The 25000-nt window shown below is 45.4% G+C and overlaps 2 protein-coding genes across 3 annotated transcripts in view; one reads left to right on the forward strand and one right to left on the reverse strand.

Annotated features, from left to right (window-relative positions):
• gtpbp3 (GTP binding protein 3, mitochondrial) overlaps nucleotides 1–9920 on the reverse strand; it is a 54532-nt gene extending 44612 nt beyond the window's left edge. For both annotated transcript variants that reach the window (XM_063200512.1, XM_063200511.1), the window contains exons 1-3: nucleotides 9533–9920; nucleotides 9151–9428; nucleotides 7886–7972 (exon numbers count right to left, since the gene is read on the reverse strand). In XM_063200512.1, coding sequence (XP_063056582.1) covers nucleotides 7886–7972; nucleotides 9151–9428; nucleotides 9533–9594 — 427 coding nt within the window. In that variant the 5' untranslated portion in view covers nucleotides 9595–9920. The remainder of the gene's footprint in view (nucleotides 1–7885; nucleotides 7973–9150; nucleotides 9429–9532) is intronic.
• Nucleotides 9921–14092: 4172 nt separating this feature from the next.
• The window catches only part of ano8b (anoctamin 8b), an 85578-nt gene continuing 74670 nt past the window's right edge, over nucleotides 14093–25000 (forward strand). The window contains exon 1 of the mRNA XM_063200021.1: nucleotides 14093–14772. Coding sequence (XP_063056091.1) covers nucleotides 14595–14772 — 178 coding nt within the window. The 5' untranslated portion in view covers nucleotides 14093–14594. The remainder of the gene's footprint in view (nucleotides 14773–25000) is intronic.

Here is a 25000-nt window from a genome sequence, read left to right on the forward strand (position 1 = left end):
CTACTTCCGGTCCATGGGGCTGTAACTCTCAAAAAATTTGAATGGAAGGGAATAGAGCGAGTCAAGCTAAATCCTAGTTCCGTTTGGCATGTGCTCTAGATTTCACATTATGATAGCAGTGAATTGTAAAGGGTTGGATTGGCGTTGTAGGACCACTAATTTTCTGCAGTTTTTGTGTGAAACTGGGTTAGAGACTACAATGTGCTCCTCATGACGTGAACCAAGGCTGAAGGTGCACAGTCTGGAAGGAAACTGCAAAACATATTACACAGTGCACATTTAATATATGCTTCTAGTTTCTTCAAGTTTGAACTTTTAACTGAGTGTTGAGCACCACACAGATGAGCTGAAGAAGTAAGCACTCTCACATGTTTACTTGTTTATTCACACACGAACGGTTGTCATTACACATTGACGTGACAGTCATGGGCAAAATAACAACTACAAAGCTCAGAGAGCTGTCCTCTACCTCTTCAATAGAGAGGAGTGTGCCATGATGTTAGATGGTCTCATCTTACTCTATCATTTAAATTAATTGAAGTTCCAAACTCAAATTAAAACCCATATTGTGCTTTATTAGCATGTCTGTTACGTTATAGCGTCGCAAAAGCATACAAATAATAAAACGAAAGTGTGAATATAGTTACCTTAACCAATCAGTAATAGAGCTCGCGGGTGAGTTCTACGTCATCACTCTCAACTGTTTGCTGATTGGCGAAACACTGAGAGAACCAAGCTCTTGTCAAATTAATTAAGACATTTCAAATTGAACTGCCTTACTCAGAGAATTTATTCTCATTCTGGAACCTGGATGACTAATAAATTACATTTTGGAGAAGGGACAGGACATGCTGTATAATTTCACGGGCTCAAGATCTCAAAATGCCCACCCATCTTTATACAAACAAAACAAAACAAAACAAGGCACTTCAGCATCAGCTTTATCATGTATTCAGTTTGGCAGTGGAAAACGGACGCAAGTTAGAAAGAACATGACATCCTGTTTGAGCTGGCAGAGAAGTATTTGAACAGTGAGCATTAATAAATCAGAATTAATCAGAATAAAACAAGGGGAAACGGGATGGCCAACTTGGCTGTGCTATCTGGCAAAACACTCTATTACATTGTTTATCTCTAATGATTCATAGGAGATGAGAATCAAGGAAGGGTTTGCCATCCTGCTGAACTTTTGGAGAGTAATACTGAAACACAAACTAACTGAAAGGATACTCAGCGAGTGCAGACCTCCACATTGGGCAATGATGTCTAAAAATAATCCTGGATCCAGGGGGCAATCAATCCTGATCATTGCCAAAGATGTGCCAAATCTTAGTTCAAAGCAAGGTGACCCATTTTGAAAGGTACATCAATGTCCCTTCATAACTTTCTGCTTGGCCTATGCTATATCAGCAATTTTAGGCTACTACAATCTAATGATCTACGTGGCGTTGGCCTATGTGACAACACTGAAGCCTACAGATAAACTCTAAAATAGCCAAATGAATCGCGGAAGAATCCATTTTACCACATATTTAGACTTCTAACAAAAGAAATAGGACACACGGGAATAATATACAATAAGGGTTGGTGCCAATTATTGCGATTTTCTTCACATAACGTTCGCCAGCCATTGGTCTCTCATTGAAGGCGGTCTCTGTCAGAGACCGTTTCGGTCTCCATCATGGCGACGTTCTATTCAACAGTGACGTCTGTGGGTTAAACGAATATGAGTGTTCTACCCTCCTAATTAAAACTTTCTTAGTCCGACGTTTCTCTACTCTATTATGCCAGATTTCATGCAAACGCAGTTCTGGAGTTCTACCTTGCCACTAAAAAGTCTCACTAAGCTAAAAAGTTAAAAATAAGTGTTGGTCAGAACCCAAAGTGTCTTGATTTCACATGAAATGACCCAATAGTAAAACAATGACCTCATCTAATACAGTAAATGGGGCAGAAAAGGGACAGCATGTCCAGTTCCACTGGCTTCAGATCTCAAAGCCACATCCTCTTCAGGTAAAGGCGGCTTTTTCCCAAACTTGCTTTCGCAGGAAGTCCTGAACGAACGCTGCAGCTGGGGGGCTTATTTACGGAGCGGGGCACACTGTAAACACTTTGAAGCTATTCCCATCATATTTCTCCCATCAAAGTCAAAAATAGGCCATTCAAAGTATAATGCTCCGCCCAACATCAAAGAAGGCAGCACTGGACCAGAGGTGATTGTGAATTGACTGCGAGAAAGATTGTGAAAGGACGATCTTCTAGTTCAGGGGTCGGCAACCTATGGCGCACGTGCCCCGGGTGGCACGCGGCGGCATGAGATCCCTGGCACGCACGTTGATGTTGACGCACATGTTCCTTAAAGTTATTCCCGTGCGCTAAAAAGCCACCACTGTAAAACTAGGTCACAATTATGAACTCTTTGCTTAAATCCATTTACCGGTCATGTAAAACAGCTCTACCAGAGAAAGGAAATATGCTAGAAGGCAGAGGATGCGCGCACATCACAGTGGCACAGCTGCTGGACAAAATAAAATAACTGAAGTAAAGGATAAATGTCCGCCTAAAGGGTGAATGTGTCAATAAATCTGGGAGTATTAGCAGAGCTGCGGACATTCATCCTTTGCTTCAGTTACGGCCCTGATGCCACTTCCGTTCAGTCATTCAGCTATTGCAAGTGCCATTGGTTACGTGCGTTAAGAAACATCAATCTGAGTTTGATGAGGAAACGATTAACATTGATAAGCACCTCCTTCAGATAGTTCCAAAAGTCGCACTGGGGTCCGAAGTTTAATTTAATTCAACTCAATTCCGATTCGGGGAGTGTTTACATAATGTTTTCAAAAATGTTTTCAAAGTATTTTGTATTCGGATTTGAATGGAGTTGAATCAGAATTAAATGTCAACGAGGCCATAGTTAGCGTGCGTGCAGCAATAATTAAAGGCATTCCATTCCTATCATATTCTATTCTATTCTATTCTATTCTATTCTATTCTGTTCTGTTCTATTCTATTCATGGGTTTGCATTCACTCATTTCTTTATTTATATCCACTGCACTGCAGTGAGTGAGTGACGCCAGAGTGGTCAAGACGGGGCACGTTCGTCCGAGGTCCCCTGGTGTCAATCAGGGATGTCATAACCGACAGCACTTACCGGCTATTTATATACTACATACTCTATTGTATGACAAGCTCTGCGGTCCTAACTCAACACACTGAGTGACAGGACCTCAGGAAATACCTTTGCACTTATTGTACTTGAGAGCCATGAAGGAACCCCACCAGTTTGTGGATGGTGGATTGTGGTAACACTGTTGTAAATGTATCCAAATTGTCAAATATATAAAGTGGACGTGAAGGAGACCCGAAAATAAGCCTAAATCTTAGTTTGGATAACTATGGGGAAAGGGGTGTACGCTACTAGCCAGGCTGTGCCCTTCTAGTGACGCCACACCTTCAGTGTTGCCTCTAGTCAGGCCAAGAACAATACAAACACGATTCTGAGCTCCTGAAAAAACGGGAACTCCTCCCACTTTGTCAGGGAGCAAACACACAATAGCAAACCAAGGGAGGCGGGTCAGCCATGCCGTTTGGGAAATGTTAATTGTTATGCTCTTGGTCAGACCAAGTCTCTCAGAGATTTGAAAGTCGATGATAATCAGGCTAGTACGCTACCCCCTCTATCGAGACCAAGAGCACTGGCTACCAGTGGCTATTAATACCAGTGTTTTGGCAAGCTTTCTGCTTCTCACTCAACACCCTGACGGGACTTCAGGAAACTCTAACTCACTCATTTGGTCGCCACAGGAGAACAATATCAGTTCCCTGTACCCATTACCTGTGGGGTGGGGGCATGTCTCCAAAGTGGTTTACGTAGGTCAAATATGACAAACTATCAGTATCAAAGGCGAACATTTACAAGAATAATACACAATAAAACATGCCTTAAACATATGCCACACCAAGCCAATGCAATAAAGGCTTTTTTAACGTTCGAAATTGAGTGTGTCTTGGCATTCTTTTTCTTACACCTCAACCATGGTGTGAATTACCAGGGGCACGGGCACAGTAAACTCCATCAAGACATCCACCCCCCCCTTTTTGAAATTGAGTGTCTTGGAACTCTTTTTTCATACATCTCAACCATGGTGTGAATTACCAGGGGTAGCGGCACAGTAGTGCCCCCCAACACACACACACAACCTCAACCTATCAGTACCTCCATAATAGCACGTGAGGGCTATTTATATTTATATCAGCTTTTGACAAGCTTTGGGCGGCTCATTCAACACCCAGCCGGGACCTCAGGAAACTCTGAGTCACCAGGCAGCCAGCCGTGAGAGAGAGAACAGTCCCTCAACACAACACAGCACAGCACAGCACTTAACACTACCCGTCAATATAAACAAAGCCACTCCACCACTGTCCTGCGTTAGTGGCAACACGCCATGAGAGAACAGTCCCTCAACACAGCACAGCACAGCACAGCACAGCACAGCACAGCACAGCACAGCACAGCACAGCACAGCACAGTCCCTCAACACAGCACAACACCACCTTAATACCCGTCCATATAAACAACATGTTCTGAGTGAGAGGTCCACACACTTAAAATCCTTTTTATCCTTTTCATGGCCAGCCATGAAATAATAAAAGAAAACAAAAATAAGTGTGCAGACCTCACACTCTGAAAACTACAGTCAACCATTGCCCTGCACCTTTTCCTGGGATGTGCACAATCTTCACCTTCAACTTCATATAAACAAAGCCACTCCACCACCACTATGCAGCATTAGTGGCAACACGTTGTTGTGCTGCGCATGTCTCCAAACTGGTTTAATTGTTTAAAAGTTAGTGTGCGCGTAAACACAAACACCGCAATCCAGTTGCCAGACAAATGTAGTAGATATTTAAGCGAGAGTGGTCTGCGCAGTGGGTATAAGCTAAAAAAATATATGTATGTATTTATAAATTCAAAAAACAGCAACGTTTCGATCCTTGTTAAATAATAAAGTTCATATTTTTAAGCGTATACCCAGTGTGAAGACCACGCTCTCACACTCCAAACTGGTTTAAGCCAAATCGACATATGGTACTAGCAGTGTACGCAAAATGTCAAAATCAAAGATCAAGTCCTGAAGATGGGCCATATTCACAGTTCTAATTACAATGGGGTACAGTACAGTAATTATACTATGTGAAGTCAGGACAGCTAAAGAATATGATGTCGATTATAAGAGGAGGGGGGTGAACTAGGGCTCACTTGGAGAAGAGGCAATAGCCTCAATGTGACTACCCGAGTAAAATAAAGGAGAGATAAATAAAAAAAGACCCTGGCATGCTTTATGCTGCAACTACTTGCATGCTTATGCAGCACCTACAGTACAACAAGTGGCAGTGATACAGACGACCAAGCGAAGGCTGATGCATTTCAACTCCAACTGAGCCTTCTCACCGCTTGTCAGCTACTGCTCTCTGGTGGACAAACACTGGTATCGCATAGCAGGCAGCACAAGTGTCACTGCTCTGCATTTAGAGATGTGAAAAAAAAGTGAAAGCCCATTGGGAAACTCCAACTCCCATTGTCATTGTGACACAGCACTCCACAGCACACAAGTGGATACTGCACACAACGAAATTGCATTTTATGCCTCACCCGTGCAAGGGGGCAGCCCTCAGTGGCGCCCCATGGGGAGCAGTGCGGTGGGACGGTACCATGCTCAGGGTACCTCAGTCATGGAGGAAGATGGGGGAGAGCACTGGTTGATTACTCCCCCCACCAACCTGGCGGGTCGGGAGTCGAACCGGCAACCTCTGGGATGCAAGTCTGATGCCCTAACCGCTCACCCATGACTGCCCAGTCTCAGCCACCAGCCAATTCAATATGACCGTGATTTTATTTTGGACAAACAATGACAATTTACCGAAATGTTTCATTGATTTGCCAGTGGCTAAAGGTTAAAGGTTTTAAAGTTTATTTCCATCTGGTCTCCATCATTATGCAAAATGCATTGCCTAAAGTGGATTTCAGTGTAGTAGCCATAGCTGCACTCCTTTGTCACTGTCACTTTGTTGTAGAAAAGCTGCATTCTCTACTGTAATATTCTTTTTTTTTTTTTTTTAGTGGGTTATAGAAAGAAAAATGAGTCCTCAGTTCTGAGCCCTGAGAAAGGTCGGTAGACCAAAAGCTTGGCTTACTAAAAAGAACACAAAGACGATTTATATGTGCAGACATTTTTCTTTCTCTTTTACACAGTTTTTGATCATCTTTTAATTGCAAGCACCTTTTAATCGAGAGTGCGGTGTGATCCGGTTGAATTCAGATTATTTTAGTGGGTTAGCATGACAGATGTTTTGGCCTAAGTCTTAAACCAGGGGTCCCCAAACTTTTTTCTCTGGGGGCCACATTATCGTTCCTGACTGTGATCAGGGGCCGGGATCAATCATATGGGCTGTATACTAGGCCATTGCCTGTTATAGCCATAATTTCTTGCACGGCAATCGCCATTACACGCTGAAGAAGGGCTCTGCCCGAAACGTTCGTAGCCGAATAAACAGAAAAATCTGAAGAGTGCTGTCCTTCGCTTGTTTCATTCAGAATTTCTAGCACAAAATAGTTAATCATTACAAGTGATTTACAAAAGAATTGTGTTTTTCAATTTGAAATACCACGTATTGCTTCTAATTTCCATTAACCATGTAAAAATAACATGGAAAGGAGTAGGTTGACAGTTTAGGAGTGATACAATAGAAATGGTAGGCCTGTTTATATTACAGTGAGATGAGAAACTATAAAGAAAAGAAACTTCTGGTGATTCACACTAAGTTAGTGAATATTAAACTGTTGGAAGGCTTGTTGATAAACAAAATAAAATATAAAAATATATATATTTTATCTTTTTTTTCTGTGAGGATTGCTTCTTTGGGCCAGTTCAAATGGTGAGATGCAGAGATGTGAGGGCCGGTCAAAGGGGCCTGGCGGGCCACATCCGGCCCCCGGGCCTTAGTTTGGGGACCCCTGTCTTAAACGCTGAAGAAGGCTTAGGCCGAAAGTTCTGTCTGTCATGCTAACCATAATAATAATAAAAGATTACAGTCTGGAGTGCAGCTTTTCTAAAGGAATATACAAATCTGTTCGCTCACACCCAAAAAAACGAAAACAGAGTAGAGTTGAGCAATGAGCACCCTTTTTTAGCCCCTAAACACACCGTTCCACCACTGGAAAGCTGTAATAGTCGCTAAAAAACTTAACAACCACAGTACTACACCCCTATTACAGTGCACAGTGCCTTTTGTAATACATTACGACTCGGTCATTGCCATTCTGGTAACAACTTATTCATAACAGGCGTCGTGGACTCGTGGCTTAAGGAGTTTAAAAACTTGCTGTTTCATGGCTTTACCATGGCCTAACGGTAGGGCACTAGGTTACTACGCTGGCGACCCGGGTTCGATTCCGGCCTGAGCCATTTGCCAATCCTTCCCCGCCGTCTCTCCATCCCCACTCGTTTCCTGTCTCTCTGTCACTGTCCTATCATAAATAAACCACAAAATCAAAACAAAATATAACAAAAAGAGAAAAGGGAATGCTTCACTGGGTCCTGTATCCAGTTAGTAAAAAAGGGTGCTCATCAAAAAGAACTTGGGCGTCCAAACTTCCATGAAAAGATAAAAAACACTATTTGAGGCACTCCTTACTTAAGTTAAAAAGCCTTTATTAAATGCGTAATGATGCCCTGATTAAGACAATAGGTCGAAACCCGTAGGCATGTAGCCAGTATTTAATAAAGGCTTTTTAACTTTAGTAAGCAGTGCCTCAAATAGTGTTTTTTATCTTTTCACAAAATCTTAAAAACTTGGGTGTTTCATAGCATACTGTAGGCCTACCTAATGCCTCTAGGACTCCAGTAATCACTGCAGGGCCGCCATGGACATGGAACTCAGCACTGTCCTCCCCTGTGAAGCTGTGGGGACCTGCAACATGGAAAAAACACACATGAGTGAAGCTGCTGTGGGGACCTGCGATATGGAGAAAACAACATGAGTGAGGCTATAGGGACCAGTAATATGGACCGTAACCAGACATTTTCAAATACAGAGGTCAAATACTTCGCACTGCACTGCATGCTGCACTGCATGCTTCAAACAATTCAGTCAAACTCTTAAGTTTGTTTTCATTAATCACTGCCTTGAGGATAAATGGGGGTGTGGCGTATACAGACCGAGTTCATCATTGTTGATCATATATTGATTTTCATCATAGACAAATTTTACATTACTGAGAAAAATACTCAGGACATGACCTCTGTGTCCTCAATGTTAGTTACGGCCATGCCTGCAATATGGAGAAACACACAAGTGAAGTTTTGGGGATATGGAGCAATATGGAGAAAACAACATGAGTGAAGCTGTGGGGACCTGTAATATGGGAAAAAAATCACATCTCATACAGATCCATTTGAGAGCCGGGTGCAGGGTCAAAATGTGCAGTGGGCTAGTTCAAGGTGAGGCAGTCTCACTCAGGAAGGGCCGTGGTGGCCCAATTGGAAACGTCACTACAATAAAGAAGTACTAAAAGGAAGCTCATCATCAGTGTGTCTTTGTCTGTGCGTCTTTGCCTTGTCCGGAAAGAAAGATGACACATATCTTAAGACTTGTGCGACAGTGAGAAGTGTTACTGTTCCCATACCATATGGTCTATTTTCCCATGGGGACCCATGTTCTAATCCAGTTGGGGTCATTTCCCAGTACTACCCCATCTCTCTCTGCAGCTTCTTTCCTGTCTCTTCTCACACTGTACTATCCAATAAAGGACAGAATAAATTGCTCTTGTGTAGGTAACATTTAGTTCTAGGCCTTTTACCACATTACTCAAATAGTGCTGCCATTTTCACCAGGACCACCTGGCAGAAGAGACACTTCTGCTGGACCTCAAATGGTGCACTTGTGCACTTCAGTGTTCATGTTTCAGTGCGTAAGCCGTATTAGTTATGCACTGAAACATAGTGCCCGAAGTGCACCATTTGCGATTCAACATTAGTCTTAATGGGACAACCCAGGCTACATAAGGGAAAAATAAAATAAATTAAATTAAATTAACAGATTTAACAGCTCCACACCTCAATTTACTGTTTGTCAGCCTGCCAACTTACCTGGAAACCAGAGGACTAGCCCACGGTCCAGCATCTCCTTGGAGAGGGGGTGGATGAGAGTGCGCAGCATGGCTTTGCGTGGGGTGGGTAAACTCTGACTTGCTGCTGCCCTAGCTGTCAACCTGCGGAGGGCAAGGGCGGAGGATGGTCCACTAACCCGAATGACAGCCACTCCACACTTTCCCTGCCCGGAGGAGAGGGCGAAGATGGTCTCACCCATGGAGGTCTCACCAGTGGCGTCTAGCCCGTCGCTGATCGCTCTTTTGATGGCACTACATCTGAATTATGTGACAGATACATTTGAAGTGACGGTATGGTAAACAGGACAACACATGCTTCCTGTCAGCTGTATTCATTGTTGGTTTAAAAAGTCATAACAAACCTTAAGGTTCTGGCGAGAAAAGTAGACGACCTCTTCCTCACCTCTCCAATTACGCAATGCATATTTAAATGCAGACAGAGCTATCTGACGGCAACTGCAGCAGTGCCTTTTAGCGACAACATTGTGGAAAGGTGTTTACTTTTTATCAACTGTAAACCCGCATTCTTCTGCTTCTATACTATTAGCTTAGGAAGTTCAGCCAGATGATCAATATTAACAAACGACTAAATGGGCTGCCACTAGTCAGGAAAAGACTAGTGCACGCTATAGTGAAAACACTCCACTCAGAATTATTGTAACAGTGGCATTGACATGCTTAGAGGCAACAACTGTATCCAAATTGTGTTTCCGAAGGACATGTGAGTGAACAAGCGATTTGATAAACATCTTCGCGCGACCCTCAAACGCTTGGCCATGTGATTGGACAGTGTCACCGCAACCACAAATCTCACTGCCCAAAGGAACTGTCAATCAATACAAGTCCCGCCTACTGAGTATCACTATATTCATCCCGTGCTTCCACAAGCATTTCTAATAGTTCCGCCACCAACGCTTATTTAAAGTGCCAATAAAATAAAATAATCGGGTTTGACACCTAATATTATATTGTACAATTTACACAGATCCCATTACATGTAATGTCCAACTTTTTGCAATTTCATAGAGTTATACAACTACACAATTATTAATACTTGGAAATGGGCGCTATTATTCCTCTAGCCTACACATTTTTATTATCTTTTTGTTACCTTACTCTGTGCTAATAACACCATAATGTACCATTTTTGTTTGCCAACATATTTCTGATTCTTCAGTAGTAATTACACACCTGACAAAGCAAAGCTGATTGGATTATCACCTTTCGTATTCACTTTGTCAAAATTCGGCATGTATACACGTCATGGTACACCCACATGTGCAGTGAGTGTGCACATACACATCAACACCCTTTGTTATGCACACACACACACACACACACACACACACACACACACACACACACACACACACACACACACACACACACACACACACACACACACACACACACACACACACACACACACACACACACTGCTCTGCTCTGTCTCCATGGTGCACCCAAGAGGCAGGCAGAGAGGAGAGCAGAGAGGGCTGCTAGTGACAGATGCTTTATTATGGGAGCTCTACTGTATACGAGAGGCTGGAGGAGGAGGAAGAAGGAGGAAGAGGAGGAGGAGGAAGAGGAGGAGGAGGAAGAGGAGGAGGAGGAAGAGGAGGAGGAGGAGGAGAGAGAGCAGAGAGGGCTGCTGGTGACAGATGCTTTATTATGGGAGCTCTACTGTATAGGCCGAGAGGCTGGAGGAGGAGGAAGAGGAGGAGGAGGAGGTGGAGGAGAAGGAGGAAGAGGAGGAGGAGGAGGAGGAAGAGGAGGAGGAGGAGGAGGAGGAGGAGGAGGAGGAGAGAGAGCAGAGAGGGCTGCTGGTGACCTCAGGCTAGAGTGCAGATGCTTTATTATGGGAGCTCTAGGCCTACTGTATAGGCCGACAGGAGGAGGAGGAGGAGGGGGAAGAGGAGGAGGAGGAGGAGAAGGAGGAAGAGGAGGAGGAGGAGGAGGAGAAGAGAGCAGAGAGGGCTGCTGGTGACCTCAGGCTAGAGTGCAGAGGCTTCGTTATGGGAGCTCTACTGTATAGGGTTATTTTTCACACACCACACTCTTCCGTCTTGTTGGTGCGTCTCTGAAGTAATCTAGTAGTTAGGAAATGGATCACACTCAGTTTTTCTTCTTTTCCTTCTTTTTATTTTAACATTGCAGGGACTGACATGACAGACGTTTCGGTCTGTGTCACAATTCAGGCGGGAGAGGAAGAGGAGGAGGAAGAAGAGGAGGAGGAGGAGAAGGAAGATGGGGGAAGAGAGGAGGAGGAAGAGGATGGGGAGAAGAGGAGGAAGAAGAGGAGTAGGGGGAGAGAGGAGGAGGAGGAGTAGGGGGAAGAAGAGGAGAAGGAGGAGGAAGAAGAGGAGGAGGGGGAAGAAGATGAAGAGGAGGAGGAAGAGGAGGAGAGGAGGGGGAAGAGGAGAAGGAGGGGGAAGAGATTAGGAGGAGGAAGAGGAGGAGGAGCGGGGTAGAGAGGAGGAGGGAGAGGAAGAGGAGGAGGAGGAAGATGAGGAGGAGGAGGAAGAGGGAGAGGAGGGGGAGGAGGGGGAAGAGAAGAAGAGGAGGAGGAGGGGGAGGAGGGGGAAGAGAGTAAGAGGAGGAGGAAGAGGAGGAGGAGGGGGAAGAAGAGGAGGTAGAGGAGGAAGAGGAGGAGGAGGGGGAGGAGGAAGAGGAGGGGGAGGAGGGGAAAGAGAAGAAGAAGAGGAGGAGGAGGAGGAGGAAGAGGAGGAGGGGGAAGAGAGGAGGAGGAGGAGGGGGAAGAAGAGGAGAAGGAGGGGGAAGAGAGTAGGAGGAGGAAGAGGAGGAGGAGGAGGAGCAGGGTAGAGAGGAGGAGGGGGAGGAAGAGGAAGATGAGGAAGGGGAGGAGGAAGAAGAGGAGGAGGGGAAAGAAGAGGAGGAGGAGGAGGAGGAGGGGGAGCAGGGGGAAGAGAAGAAGAAGAGGAGGATCAGGAGGAGGAGGGGGAAGAGAGTAAGAGGAGGAGGAGGAGGAAGAGGAGGAGGAGGAGGAAGAGGAGATGAGTAAGCAGAAATCAAACTCAGGGACCTCCACTGACACGTGGTCGAGAGGGGAGGAGAGCAGTGTGCAGTGGGGAGGGGTGGGGTGCGTGAGGGCAGCAGTGTCCAGCAGAGAGGAGAGAGAGAGAGAGAGAGAGAGAGAGAGAGAGAGGGGGATAGAGAGAGAGACATAGAGAGAGAGAGAGAGAGAGAGAGAGAGAGAGACCAAGTGGAGAGTATAAGGCTATTCTGCTGAAATCATTGTGCCCCACGTGTTAAATAATTCATAGTTATACGCAGCAACAGGGCCAGTTTTCTCGGTTGGAAAAGAGCAAGTTTTTCATTCAAGCATTTGCAAGACACTTAATATGGAATAAAGCTTAAAAAGTCATTGAAACTGTAGCAGCTAATTCTTCCTTTTAGAGAGCAACTCCTGCCAATTCCAATGTGCTGTTGTATTGCTCACGCTACCCTTGACTTGTCAGTACCCGGTGACGCCGCATTTTTTGGCCCAGCCCTTTCTGAGATATGAGCTATTCCAATGGGGGCAACTTTTGTTTAAATGTTAAAAAAATGAGCATAGACCTACTCCAAATATTTTCCCAAATGGTATCGCTGTTTGCTAGCTGTCTGCTGATGTTGCATAACCTTTTGGATGTTTTTGGGAATAAATAAAAATGTTTTTTTGAAATGTAAACAAAAGTTGCCCCCATTAGAATAGCTCATATCTCGGAAAGGGCTGAGCCAAAAAATGCGCCGTCACCGGGTACTGACAAGTCAAGGGTAGCGTGAGCAATACAACAGCACATTGAAATTGGCAGGAGTTGCCCTTTAAGTATGGGATCAAGTAGGCCTATCATTCTGTTGCTGGTGTGCATTTCTGGAAAGCGTAGTTGTTAGCAGTTAGCAACTTCGGTAGTTGCCAATGAAAAATTCCATTGCAACCAACAAAGTAGCTAACATAGTTAGCAACTACGCTTTCCAGAAATGCACCCCTGGATTAGACTATTTGCATTTGTTTACTTGAGTGCAGGGCCGCTGCTAAGTTTTTGGAGGCCCTAAGCATAACTGGTCAGGAGGCCCCCTTCGTAATAAAATAATAATAATTATACTACTACTACTACTACTACTACTACTACTAATAATAATAATAATAATAATAATACATTTTAGTCCATCTCAATTTGGCCCCAATTTGGGGGGCAAAGTGGTTGAGGCCCTACGCACTTTGACTTTGCTTACCCTGCTTATGCCAGCCCTGCTTGAGTGGTGGTCCTCCTTATGTCATTGTTATGTTATTATTATCATTATGGCCTCATACTTGCTTACTTTCTCTAACACAGTAAAACACTGAGTTAATTCAACACTAAATGTGTATTTTGTCCCAGAGTAGTGCTGCGTAAACTTCTGCATTTTCTGTAGCCTAATGTGAAGGTGGAGAAAAACAGATGTCTTAAGGGCTACTGTCAGTACAACCTGTCCTGCACCATGGTGAAATATTTAAGCTCGGTGGATATTTTTGCATCGATGAATAAGTCATTATGTGCTGCTTAATCCAGAGAGAGAGAGGCTGCCTACCTACCTGTCACCATATCATCTCTGTGCACGCACCTGGTCCCACCGCTACCTTTGCCAGGAGCTGCGCAGGAGCAGGACTGAGACATTGACAGAGAGAGACCGCATATTCGCATACAGTAGCCTATTGAAACAGTGAGTATGCATGATTGTGTCTATTGGACTTCAAAGCGTTACGCAAACGTAGCCTACTCTATAGCCCGTGACGAAAAAAATCGAATACACATTGACCCCCAAACACATGTGTATCGATGATGTAATGATGTCGACACTGACTGGGGTGAGCAGTATTTCAGTCTGGTGATGGGACTGCGCGTCACTGGTGATGGCAACACAGACACGATATCCGTAGGCTGTTCTGTTGTTGTGTTTGTTCGGCATAAAATCACTCGAGAGCTGCTTGCTTGGCAAAAAGTGTAAACATGTGCTTGCTTGGCGTGTTACTTTGGATTTCCCCGTGGGAAGAGAGGCGAGAAAAATGATTTTCCTCTTAGCAACTAATGGCTATGTGTGTGTGTGCACTGCGTGCGTATGTCTGAGCCTGAGCCTGTAGCCTGCGCGGTGTAGCTCTAGCTCTATCTTCCCCCTTCCAGTTCTTTGTCCCTCCTCCATCTATCGTAAGACTCTCCCGGAACGCGATCAATCTGCTCCGCATCCTGCTGCAACCAGGATGGGCCACCACCATCACCACCACCATCATCACCACCACCTCCGCCACCACAGAAACAACCTTCACTTCACTTTCACGTCCATTTAGCCCCACTCCAGACCCGAGACCGAGTCCTTCGGCGCGCTCCATGCTACCCCGGCGAGTCTGATTTCACCCCCTATTTCTTGGACGACTTCAGCGGCAGCATGCCCGAGACAGGAGCGGCAGGAGCAGCAGCTGCTGCAGCCGCATGTAGCAGCACCACCACCGACACAGAGGTCTCACGGCACAGACACCGCGACCGGTCGCAGGGAGACGGGGAAAAGACAGACCAAAGTGCCACCTCGCAACAAACATCGTCCGGAGGAGGAGGTGGTGTTCTCGGTGAGTGCCGTTTTGTCAGCCAGCCAGCCAGCCAACGGCGAGTTTGGCTAATCGAGAAATAGACCGCAAAATACTAGTGGCCAGAACAGGTGCACTGGACGGGGTAGCACAGCAAGCCTCGCGTTGTCTTTTGTCTCTATCTTTGTTATTCTAGGGTGAGAATGACACCTTAAATGGATCTTCTTTGGCATGGTGTTCGCGTATTTTGGCACTAAGGTCAAGCCATTGGGCCACTATCGCCGGGTAAACATGAATGACTGCGCTAAATGTTGGCCAAGTGTCCTGTCCCGAATGGACCACTCGTCTATAAATGCGTTTAGTTCCTCTGAATAACCGTTTGGGGGTTTATTTTTGGTGATTCACTTCAGGGAGCCTCTTGGAGTAGGCTACCGGTCTTATAACCATATGTTCTGCGCGCTTCAGTGTCGCAATAGTCGCACTGTAATCTAACAGCATCATCTCAAACTTCAAACAGCTAATGATCAAGACGAGGCTCCGTCCCAAAACAGAGGTCTAGCTTATGTTCCGTCACACAGCGCTATTTTGGGCAGCAGTAGCCTACAGAATAAGCCTGTTTTAGGGTTCCTTTCGCCATGTGCATTACCGTGTCGTTCACATTTGCCTTGAAGTCCGTGTCGCCTCCTCCTCAATAGGCTACACAGGCCTGCCTTATAGGCTGTGTGTATTTCGATGAGCGATTCATCGCGGAGGGTTATTTTCATGCGTTGGGGCCCGCACCGAACCGAACATCCTTCAAGACTCTCGTTTACTGCAGAATGATGCAGTGTTGCCATTTGCCAAACCGTGGCAAGTTTGGTGGAAAGGACGGCCCGGTAGCTGGGTACCTTAGCTTGTTTAGTTCGTTTATAGTGCGTGATGTCATACTGTCTCTAAGTGTAACATTTGTCATGTCAGAGGAAGTTGATGTGTTTATGTCCATGTCGACGTCACGTCAGCCTACCCTGTCGTCAAGCTGTCAGTGCGCCTTAGGTGCGTCTGAATGAAATACAGCATTTGGGATGTGACTGAGTGCACCGGTTGTCCCCCACCACAGTATTTCTAGCATCTGTTTGGACACAAACATACATTAGTGTAGTTTATGAAATAACTGACACAGAATAGGACATTCTATTAAACTGTAGGCCTATTGACAGGTGCACGCAGTAGGCCTATTCACTTCAATACGTTTTTGTTTATTGTGTCATTGTGTTATAACCTAAACATGTTTGATGGTGTAATTTAGCTTCTGATGTTTCAAAGCAGTGTTTTGTGTAAAAAAAAGAAGTAAATGGGGATTGCTTCATATATACCTGCCCTTTGCTGCCTCATTGATAACAATGGATGGTTGGCACGCAGTAAACTCATTTTCACCAGAGATATCATCCATTCCTCATTCAGGAGTCTCAGATGACACCGGCCTCAGACACATTTGTGCACCTACCTACTTGTGCTGGCAGGACAGCATGTGTGTGTGTGTGTGTGTGTGTGTGTGTGTGTGTGTGTGTGTGTGTGTGCGTGCGTGCGTGCGTGCGTGCGTGCGTGCGTGCGTGCGTGCGTGTGTGTGTGTGCGTGCGTGCTTGCGTGTGTGTGTATCCACTAGTATCGTGTGCAAATAGTAGCCTAGGTGTGGTAATGCATAAGCATTTTGACAACCCCCTCAGCTTGGTTTTCATTGCTCTACGTAGCAGTGTATGTGCGTATATGTGTGCATGCGTGCACACGTGTGTGTGTGTGTGTGTGTGTGTGTGTGTGTGTGTGTGTGTGTGTGTGTGTGTGTGTGTGTGTGTGTGTGTGTGTGTGTGTGTGTGTGTGTGTCGCTCTGTGTGTATGGCTGTGGGTGAGTGTGTGACGTGGTCAATGGATGGATTCAGTGTATTGGCCTATGCTTTCCTCCCCGATCCTTACTTCCTGTCCAGTTCTGTGTTCCTGTGCTGGGCCATAGAGACTAGGGGTCGACCGATACGGGTTTTTTAATGGCCGATGCAATACCAATTTTTTTTCACCACCCTTGGCTGATACCCGATTTCCGATACCCGATATTTGAGGCCGATATGGGTGAAAAAAAGTTTAAAAAAATGACTAATATTCCAGGTCTCAAGTTAAAAATAAACTTTTATTTAACATTATCAAATTGAGGTAGAACGTGTAACATTTAAACACCCACTCTAACAATCAAGTAATGACTAAAAATCAAGTAATACAAAAATTAAGTGTCCTAGGGCTTTTAAAAAAACAGAATAACATAAAATTATAATACATATTGCGTATCGGCCAAAACCAGACGTGTATCAGCCGATACGATACACTTAAAAAACCCAAATATCGGCCGATATTTATACCGATACATATATCGGTCTATCCTTAATAGAGACTCGATCCTCTATGGCTGGGCTGATCTGACTGAGTGATTAGAGGCATCGTGGCGGAGGGGATGGGGGGTGGGAGCTGGGGTGAGGGGGCTGTGGTGAGGTGGAGTGGGGGGTTGGCGGTGGTGGCTGGCTAGAGGTGACCTTGGTTCTCTTCTAACAGTTAGATATCTGCCAGACTCTAATATACAGCCAGTAAGGTTTTACCAGGCCACTGCCCTGGCTGGCGTACGCAGTGTGCGTCGTATTTCATTTCATTTGGTGTGTCACAGTAAATTTTGCATTGTGTTAATTCTAGACAGATCTCACCAGCGCACATCCTTTTTATCCGGGTGCAGGGTCAAAGTGTAAAGGTCATGTAGATAAAGAAGAACCTCATACCGACGAGCTCCCTTTTTAAATCTATCGCCATTCTCCTGATGTTTTGGGCCACCATGGCCCTGTACACACACACACACACACACACACACACACACACACACACACACACACACACACACATGGCCCAGGCCCGAAACGTCACGAGAATGGGGATGGATTTGAAAAGGGAGTTCATCATTGTGCGGTTCTTCCTTACCCTCCATTGTGTTACTTCAGCACGTGCCTTGGAGTCTAGTCAAATCCAACACTCTACTAGTTGGTTTTCCTACACTATCAAGTGTGGAATAAATCACAGCTAAATGTTCAGTGTTGCACTGTCTGACTGTCTGACTGTCTCACTCCTAATGATGTGTTTCTCAAGCTAAAGGGGTCTTAGTGTTTTTCAAATTCTAACCAAATGTTGTATTGACTGAATTTGTCATGAGGCTCGTGCAAGAGGACTGCACTTGCATAGGCAACTGTTACATCATGCTTCAGGTTCCTCCTGGGACTGCCTGTGGAACTTCTTCATGAAGGTTTAGGCACCAATATTTCTTTTCTTAAAGTATTTTTTGGGGCTTTTCAGCCTTTATTGGTTTTTGTGAGACAGGATAGTGGAGGAGAGACAGGAAGTGAGCCGGGAGAGAGAGAGATGGGGAAGGACCAGGAATCGGACCCGGGTCGGCCGAGTGGGAAATGTGTGCCCTACCATATCACCCAAATCCATTTTTCCCGCACACGGCTATCCTAAGCAGCCCAATTGTGCGGAAAACCGCCCAGTCTGGCAACACTGACTATATACAGGGCCCTTTGGTAATACATTACGACTTGGTCGTTGCCCTTCTGGTAGCAACTTATTTAGAACAGGGCAGGGGTTATAAATAAGTTGCTTTACTGAGTTAAGTGAGTATATATGGTGATTGGGCCGCTATAGCCAAGCGTGTTCCTATAGGCTCATTTCACCTGTTCAGAAATAAATTTTAGCTGGTATTAATGTATTAATATAGCAGTAATGTATTGTTATTTAATGTATTATGAGAAACGTTGTCACTTAGTCACTGCAACACACTTCCTCACTTCAACACTGAAGCTATAGTTCAGTGCTTGGCACAGCAGCAAAGCATGAGGAATATCCCACTGGTGGCTGCAAACATTGCTGAATCTGATTGCCAAATAATAAAAGTATATATAATTCTGGAGCTTATACAGAGTGTGGAGTCTCTCACACTATCTACTACAATTGTCTGGCACCTGGATGTTTTTTGTGGATGTGCAGCACACCGTAACTCTCAAACAGCAATGAAGCATCCAGTCCACAAAGCTATAAGTCAGAGATTCTAAGAGCATATCTTTCCAGTCTCTCCGATTAAATCCAGAAATCCACCTGCAGTGTTGTGCTTTTCGCTTCTGCGTGACCAGTGGTGCGTATTTGGTCCTTTGGTATCTTTGGCTGCCAGGTGCCCCCAGTCAGTACGGTACACACTCAGCAGTATGATAATTGTGCAGTGTGCCATGAGAGCACGATAGGCCAATAGCCTCTATGTCATAGTAACCAGGCAGATAGCCGCAGAGTCAGACTAGGCTTCACGCTTTGTTGAAAAGGCGCCCTTCAATGTCAATTTTTTCTTTTTTTGCCTGACATGACGATGAGGTACTGAGAAATGGCGCTTCATCACTTGCTGCAGTTGACGTTAACCCCAAAACTCTAGCCAGCTCAGCTCTAACGCCAGCACATTAGAACCTAACCATGAGCGCTACGATTTCAAAATAAAAGTCCCACCATTATATTGCACATGGAATATGGGAGTTTCCCCCGTTTATTTTTTAATTAATAATTGGCCTCGCAGGCCGGACAGGGATGCACAACGGGCCGGATGTGGCCCGCAGACCGTATAATGCCCAGGTCTGGACTAGAGTCAGCAGGCAGATAGCCGCAGAGTCAGACTGGAGTCACCAGGCAAATGGGCAGTCACGAGTAAGCTGTTAGAGCATCAGACTTGTAGAACAAAGGTTGCCGGTTCGACTCCCGACCCTTCAGGTTGGAGGGGAAAGTAATTAACCAGTGCTCTCATCTCCCCCATCCTCATCCATGACTGAGGTACCCTGAGCATGGTTCTGTCCCACTACACTGCTCCCTTGGAGAGCCATTGGGGGCTGCCCCCTTGCACTAGTGAGACATAAATGCAATTTCGTTGTGTGCAGTGTGGAGTGCTGTGTCACAATAACAATGGGAGTTGGAGTTTCCCAGTTGGGCCTTTACTTCACTTTAAGTAGAGATTGCCAACGTGAAGTCATTAACCTCACCAAATTTACCTTTAGGTCTGTACTGTAGTCTCCTTGTTTACATGAGTAGGATTGGCGGACCAAGGCTGCTATCTGATAGGCCGGTGCCAGAATTTGTTTTGCCACAGTGAGGGCAAAAGGTGTTGCCATCCTATTTGGTCACGTGTCTTGGTAACCTCTATGGCCTCAATGTTACCATTACCAGGCAGATAGCCGCAGACTACAGTCACCAGGTGAATAGACTTTATGTTGGAGTTATAGTTAGTTAGTTACATTACACTCAGCTGACGCTTTTATCCAAAGTAACTTACAGATATTACAGGTTATAGGTTACAGTCCCTGGAGCAGTGTGGGGTTAGATGCACTTCAGTTCACTTCACTTAGGGCACTTCAGCCATGAGTGGAGGAAGGGATTGATAAGGCTGTACACCAAACAGCTACCGTGTTAGACTCACCCAGGTCAATAGCTTCTTTGTTACTGTCACCCAGGCAAATACCGTAGATTGAATATGCTTGATGTTGGAGTCAACAGGCAAATAGCTTCTTTATGTTAGTCACGAGAGAAATCACCTCTACGTATGTTACAGTCACGAATAGCCTCACCCATCAAATGGCCTCCATTTTAGAGTCACGGAGTAGCCTCTATGTTAGTGTCACTCAGGCAATTAGCCACTGTTGTTAGAGCCACCGACTAGTCTGTATGTTAGAATCACCTTGGCCAGGGATGGGCAACTTTCATGATAAGGAGGGCCATGATTTTTCATCACCACCATCGGAGGGCCACATGACCACAAGCCTGACTGCAACTCGTAGAATTCGAGGTGCAGTTGGTTGCTCACTGACTGCCGATATTGTTTGGAAGGAATCGGAGTGTTCTCTATCGGCCAACAGTACAAACTTTGTATAATTGCAACACATTAATTCAGTGTTTTGGTGTTTTAAAAAAAAATCTTGTAATTATTATTAAGTTATAAGTTTTAAGTTATATTTTATCTAAGGGCCACACTGAGTGAGGAGGCGGGCCGCATGTGGCCCCCAGGCCTCCAGTTGCCCATCCCAGACCTAGGCCAATCGCCTCTGTTAAGAGTTACCAGGCAGACAAATGGACTATGGTGGAGTCATGGAGTCATGCTCTGACTTAGAAAGAGTCACCCTTGCAAATAGCCGACAGGTGCACCACATCCATAGCCTCGCGCACCATCCTACGTAAGCTTACTTCCGCCAAGAGACTTGGCTCCGCACTACGTCTGGTAACTGTTTTCAACCTCCAGAACATGAGTACGAAATGAAATGGTAGTATTATGGGATGGTCAGGACCAGGCTACCACATCCATGCAGCTGTAATAATCTGTAGCCTCTACTCCCTGGTTGATTTAATGTCATCAAGGGTCATTGGGCCACTGCACGCACACACACACACTCACGCAGGCACACACACACACACACACACACACAAACGTATCACGGCCAACCAGCATCATGGTCTAATCTCTTAATCTGAGACGAGGCTTTTTGACATGCAGCTGATGAGAGAACAGGAAACGGCTAGTTTCACACAGCACAGCAGGACAGCAGGGTTGCCAGATGAGAAAACAAGAAGTCGCTAGTTTCACACAGCACAGCAGGACATTAGGGTTGCCAGATGAGAAAACAAGAAGTCGCTAGTTTCACACAGCACAGCAGGACATTAGGGTTGCCAGATGAGAAAACAAGAAGTCGCTAGTTTCACACAGCACAGCAGGACATTAGGGTTGCCAGATGAGAAAACAAGAAGTCGCTAGTTTCACACAGCACAGCAGGACATTAGGGTTGCCAGATGAGAAAACAAGAAGTCGCTAGTTTCACACAGCACAGCAGGACATTAGGGTTGCCAGATGAGAAAACAAGAAGTCGCTAGTTTCACACAGCACAGCAGGACGGCAGGGTTGCCAGATGTGATATATTTATAAATATATAAATATATTTATATATTTACTCTGAAACATGAACACCTCTTGTTTTTACTACTTTTGACGATGCAGGCAGTATGGTGAAAGGCAGGGCATAGTGATTGTGGTTGGATAAATGGATTAAGTGTAGTTGTGATGAGGTGGGCAGGACAGGAGGATTTGATGGGCACTGTGACGACTGACTATGTTAGATGATTGTTGATATTAGCAGAGAAAACTCTACGTTTCTGAATGGATTATGTATATTACATGATTTGTTGTGGCTGGAGGAGGAGGAAGAGCTGACTGCATTTTAGTGGTCAGGCTTGTGTGAAGAAAAATGAGTCGCACACAGGAGCTTGATGCTGTTCAGTGAAACTGTATTAAAAAGCCTGGCCTGGGCTTTTAATATAGTTTCACTGAATAGCATCAAGCTCCTGTGTGCGACTCATTTTTCTTCACACTGCATCATTGTTTTGGAATTACGAGCGAATTACGAGCGAAACTTCCCAAGAAAGACAAAGACGCGGACGCCATCTCTACCTTCCCTGGTCATGGTCATGCTTTGCACTTAAGATATTTCACCAAACTGAGTAGAGGAAGAACTACAACCAGTGTTCTAAATAGGCTTTTTTTGGGTTTATTTAGACATGTGAATTGTAGCCGACTCTTCTCATTTTCTTAATTTTTAAATATATATATATTTTTTATTTAATTATATAATATAAATATATATATTAAATAATATTTATTGGTTCAACAAGGAATGCTCAATTCCATTGTACTTGTTAGAAAAACAAATAAAACGATTTCCTATATTCTACTTTCCTAATTACAGCCATTTGTTGTGGTTGGGGGAAGAAGAGCTACGGACGGTAGTACATTTCCCTGGTCATGGTTTGCACCTGGATATTGCACCACGCTGAGCGGAAGGAAAAATTACAACCAGTGCACAAAATTAGCTTTTTTTAATTCAGACACGTGATTTGTACTCTTCTACCTTTCTTAAAAAAAACTAAACTTCAAATTATTTATCGCTTCAACAAGGACCGCTCAATTGCCTAGTACTTGCTAGAAAGCCATTTGTTGTGGCTGGAGGTAGAGGAGCTTCAGTACTGCATTTCCTTGGTCACGCTTGGCTTGCTTTGCACCTGCACCACACTGACCAGAAGAATAACTACAACCAGAGCTTTGAATCAGCTTTTTAAAATTATTATTATTATTACATTATTTCTATGATTTAAAATATTTTTTATTTTTATATTTTATATTCTATTCTGATTACAGCCATTTGTTGTGGCTGGGGGAGAGCTGACTGCATTTCCTTGGTCATGCCTGGTCATGGTCATGCTCTGCACCTGGTGGATATTGCACCACTAATACTACATGCTGAGCGGAACTGAACTGGCGGAGGGAGGTCAGACAGACTCAGCAGTGCTCAGAGAGCAGAGGCGTGACCTCCATGCTGTGGGCTCTAGGTCACTCACACAGCACAGCACAGCACACTATCCCTGATGTGCAGTTCCTCTGCTCTGTACTGTGCAGTATACGCCCCCCGGGCATACTGTAGACTTGCTGTACATACACAGACACACTCTCTCTCTCTCTCTCTCTCTCTCTCTCTCTCTCTCTCTCTCTCTCTCTCTCTCTCTCTCTGTCCCTCTCTCTCTTTCTCTCTGTCTCTCTCACAAGCACACACACACACACACACACACACACACACACACACACACACACACACACACACACACACACACACACACACACACACACACACACACACAGTCACACATTTGATCTGAGCCAAAGCCTCTCTCCGCTTTCTAACACAGTATCACACACACACACACAAACGCTGTTTTATCACACGCACACACGCACACACACACACACACACACACACACACACACACACACACACACACACACACACACACACACACACACACACACACACACACACACACACACACACTTGATCTGAGCCAAGCGTCTCTGCTTCCCATCACAGTATCCCATCCAACAGCACCACCGCTACTCAATATCTTCCCCCCACATCACATCACCGTATCCTGTTCCGACTTCCCCTGTTCACAGATGGCTTTCCTCTCTCCTCTCTTCTCTTCCTCTCTCCTCCTTCCTCTTCCTCTCTCCTCCTTCCTCTCTCCTCTCTCCTCTCTTCTCTTCCTCTCTCCTCTCTTCTCTTCCTCTCTCCTCTCTTCTCTTCCTCTCTCCTCTCTTCTCTTCCTCTCTCCTCCTTCCTCTTCCTCTCTCCTCCTTCCTCTTCCTCTCTCCTCTCTTCTCTTCCTCTCTCCTCTCTTCTCTTCCTCTCTCCTCTCTCCTCCTTCCTCTTCCTCTCTCCTCCTTTTTCCTCTCTCTCTCTCCTCCTTCCTCTCTCCTTTTCCTCATCCTCTTCATCTTGCTCTCTCCTACCCTTCCTCTTCCTCTCTCCTCCTCTCACCCTCCTCCTCCTTCCTCTTCCTCTTCCTCTTCCTCTTACTCTCTCTCCTCTTCCTTTTCCGTTCTCCACCTTCCTCTTCCTCTCCCCTCTCTCCTCCTTCATCTTCTTCTCTCACTTCTTCCTGTTCCTCTGTCCTCTTCCTCTCTCCTCCTTCCTCTTCCTCTCTCACTTCTTCCACTCTCTTCCTCTCTCCTCTCTCCTCTCCTCCTTCCTCTCATCTTCCTCTCTCCTTCCTCTTCCTCTTTTCTCTTCCACTTCCTCTCTACTTCCTATTCCACTTCCTCTCTCCTCCTTCTTCTCTCACTTCTTCCTCTCTCTTCCCTCCTCTCTCCTCCTTCCTCTTCCTCTCTCCTCTCCTTTCCTCTTCCTCTCTCCTCCTCCCTCTCTCCTCTCTACTCCTTTCTCTTCCTCTCCTCTTTCCTCTTCCCCTCTCCTCCTTCCTCTTCCTCATTGTGATGTTACAGTATAGACATCCCATAATGTTTTAAGCTGCGTATCGATTGGGCGGCTCTGCCTCTGGTCTCCGTGGCTACGGATGGGATGGCAGTTATATTAGGAGCCAATAATAGCGGCCCCAAATCAGCGGGGGATGGGGGTGGGGGTGCATGCTCGTTCGCTCGGGGGGGGCGGACTGGTGTCACGCTTCCATTATGCCCCCACTAGCACCGACATCCCATCTCATTACGCATATCATTGATATGGGGATAGGGGACCACGTACTGCATTGGGGTGTGTGTGTGTGTGTGTGTGTGTGTGTGTGTGTGTGTGTGTGTGTGTGTGTGTGTGTGTGTGTGTGTGTGTGTGTGTGTGGTTGGGTTTTTGTGTCTGTA

This window comes from Engraulis encrasicolus, chromosome 6 (assembly GCF_034702125.1).
Source record: "Engraulis encrasicolus isolate BLACKSEA-1 chromosome 6, IST_EnEncr_1.0, whole genome shotgun sequence".
In the NCBI taxonomy this organism is placed as follows: Eukaryota; Metazoa; Chordata; class Actinopteri; order Clupeiformes; family Engraulidae; genus Engraulis; species Engraulis encrasicolus.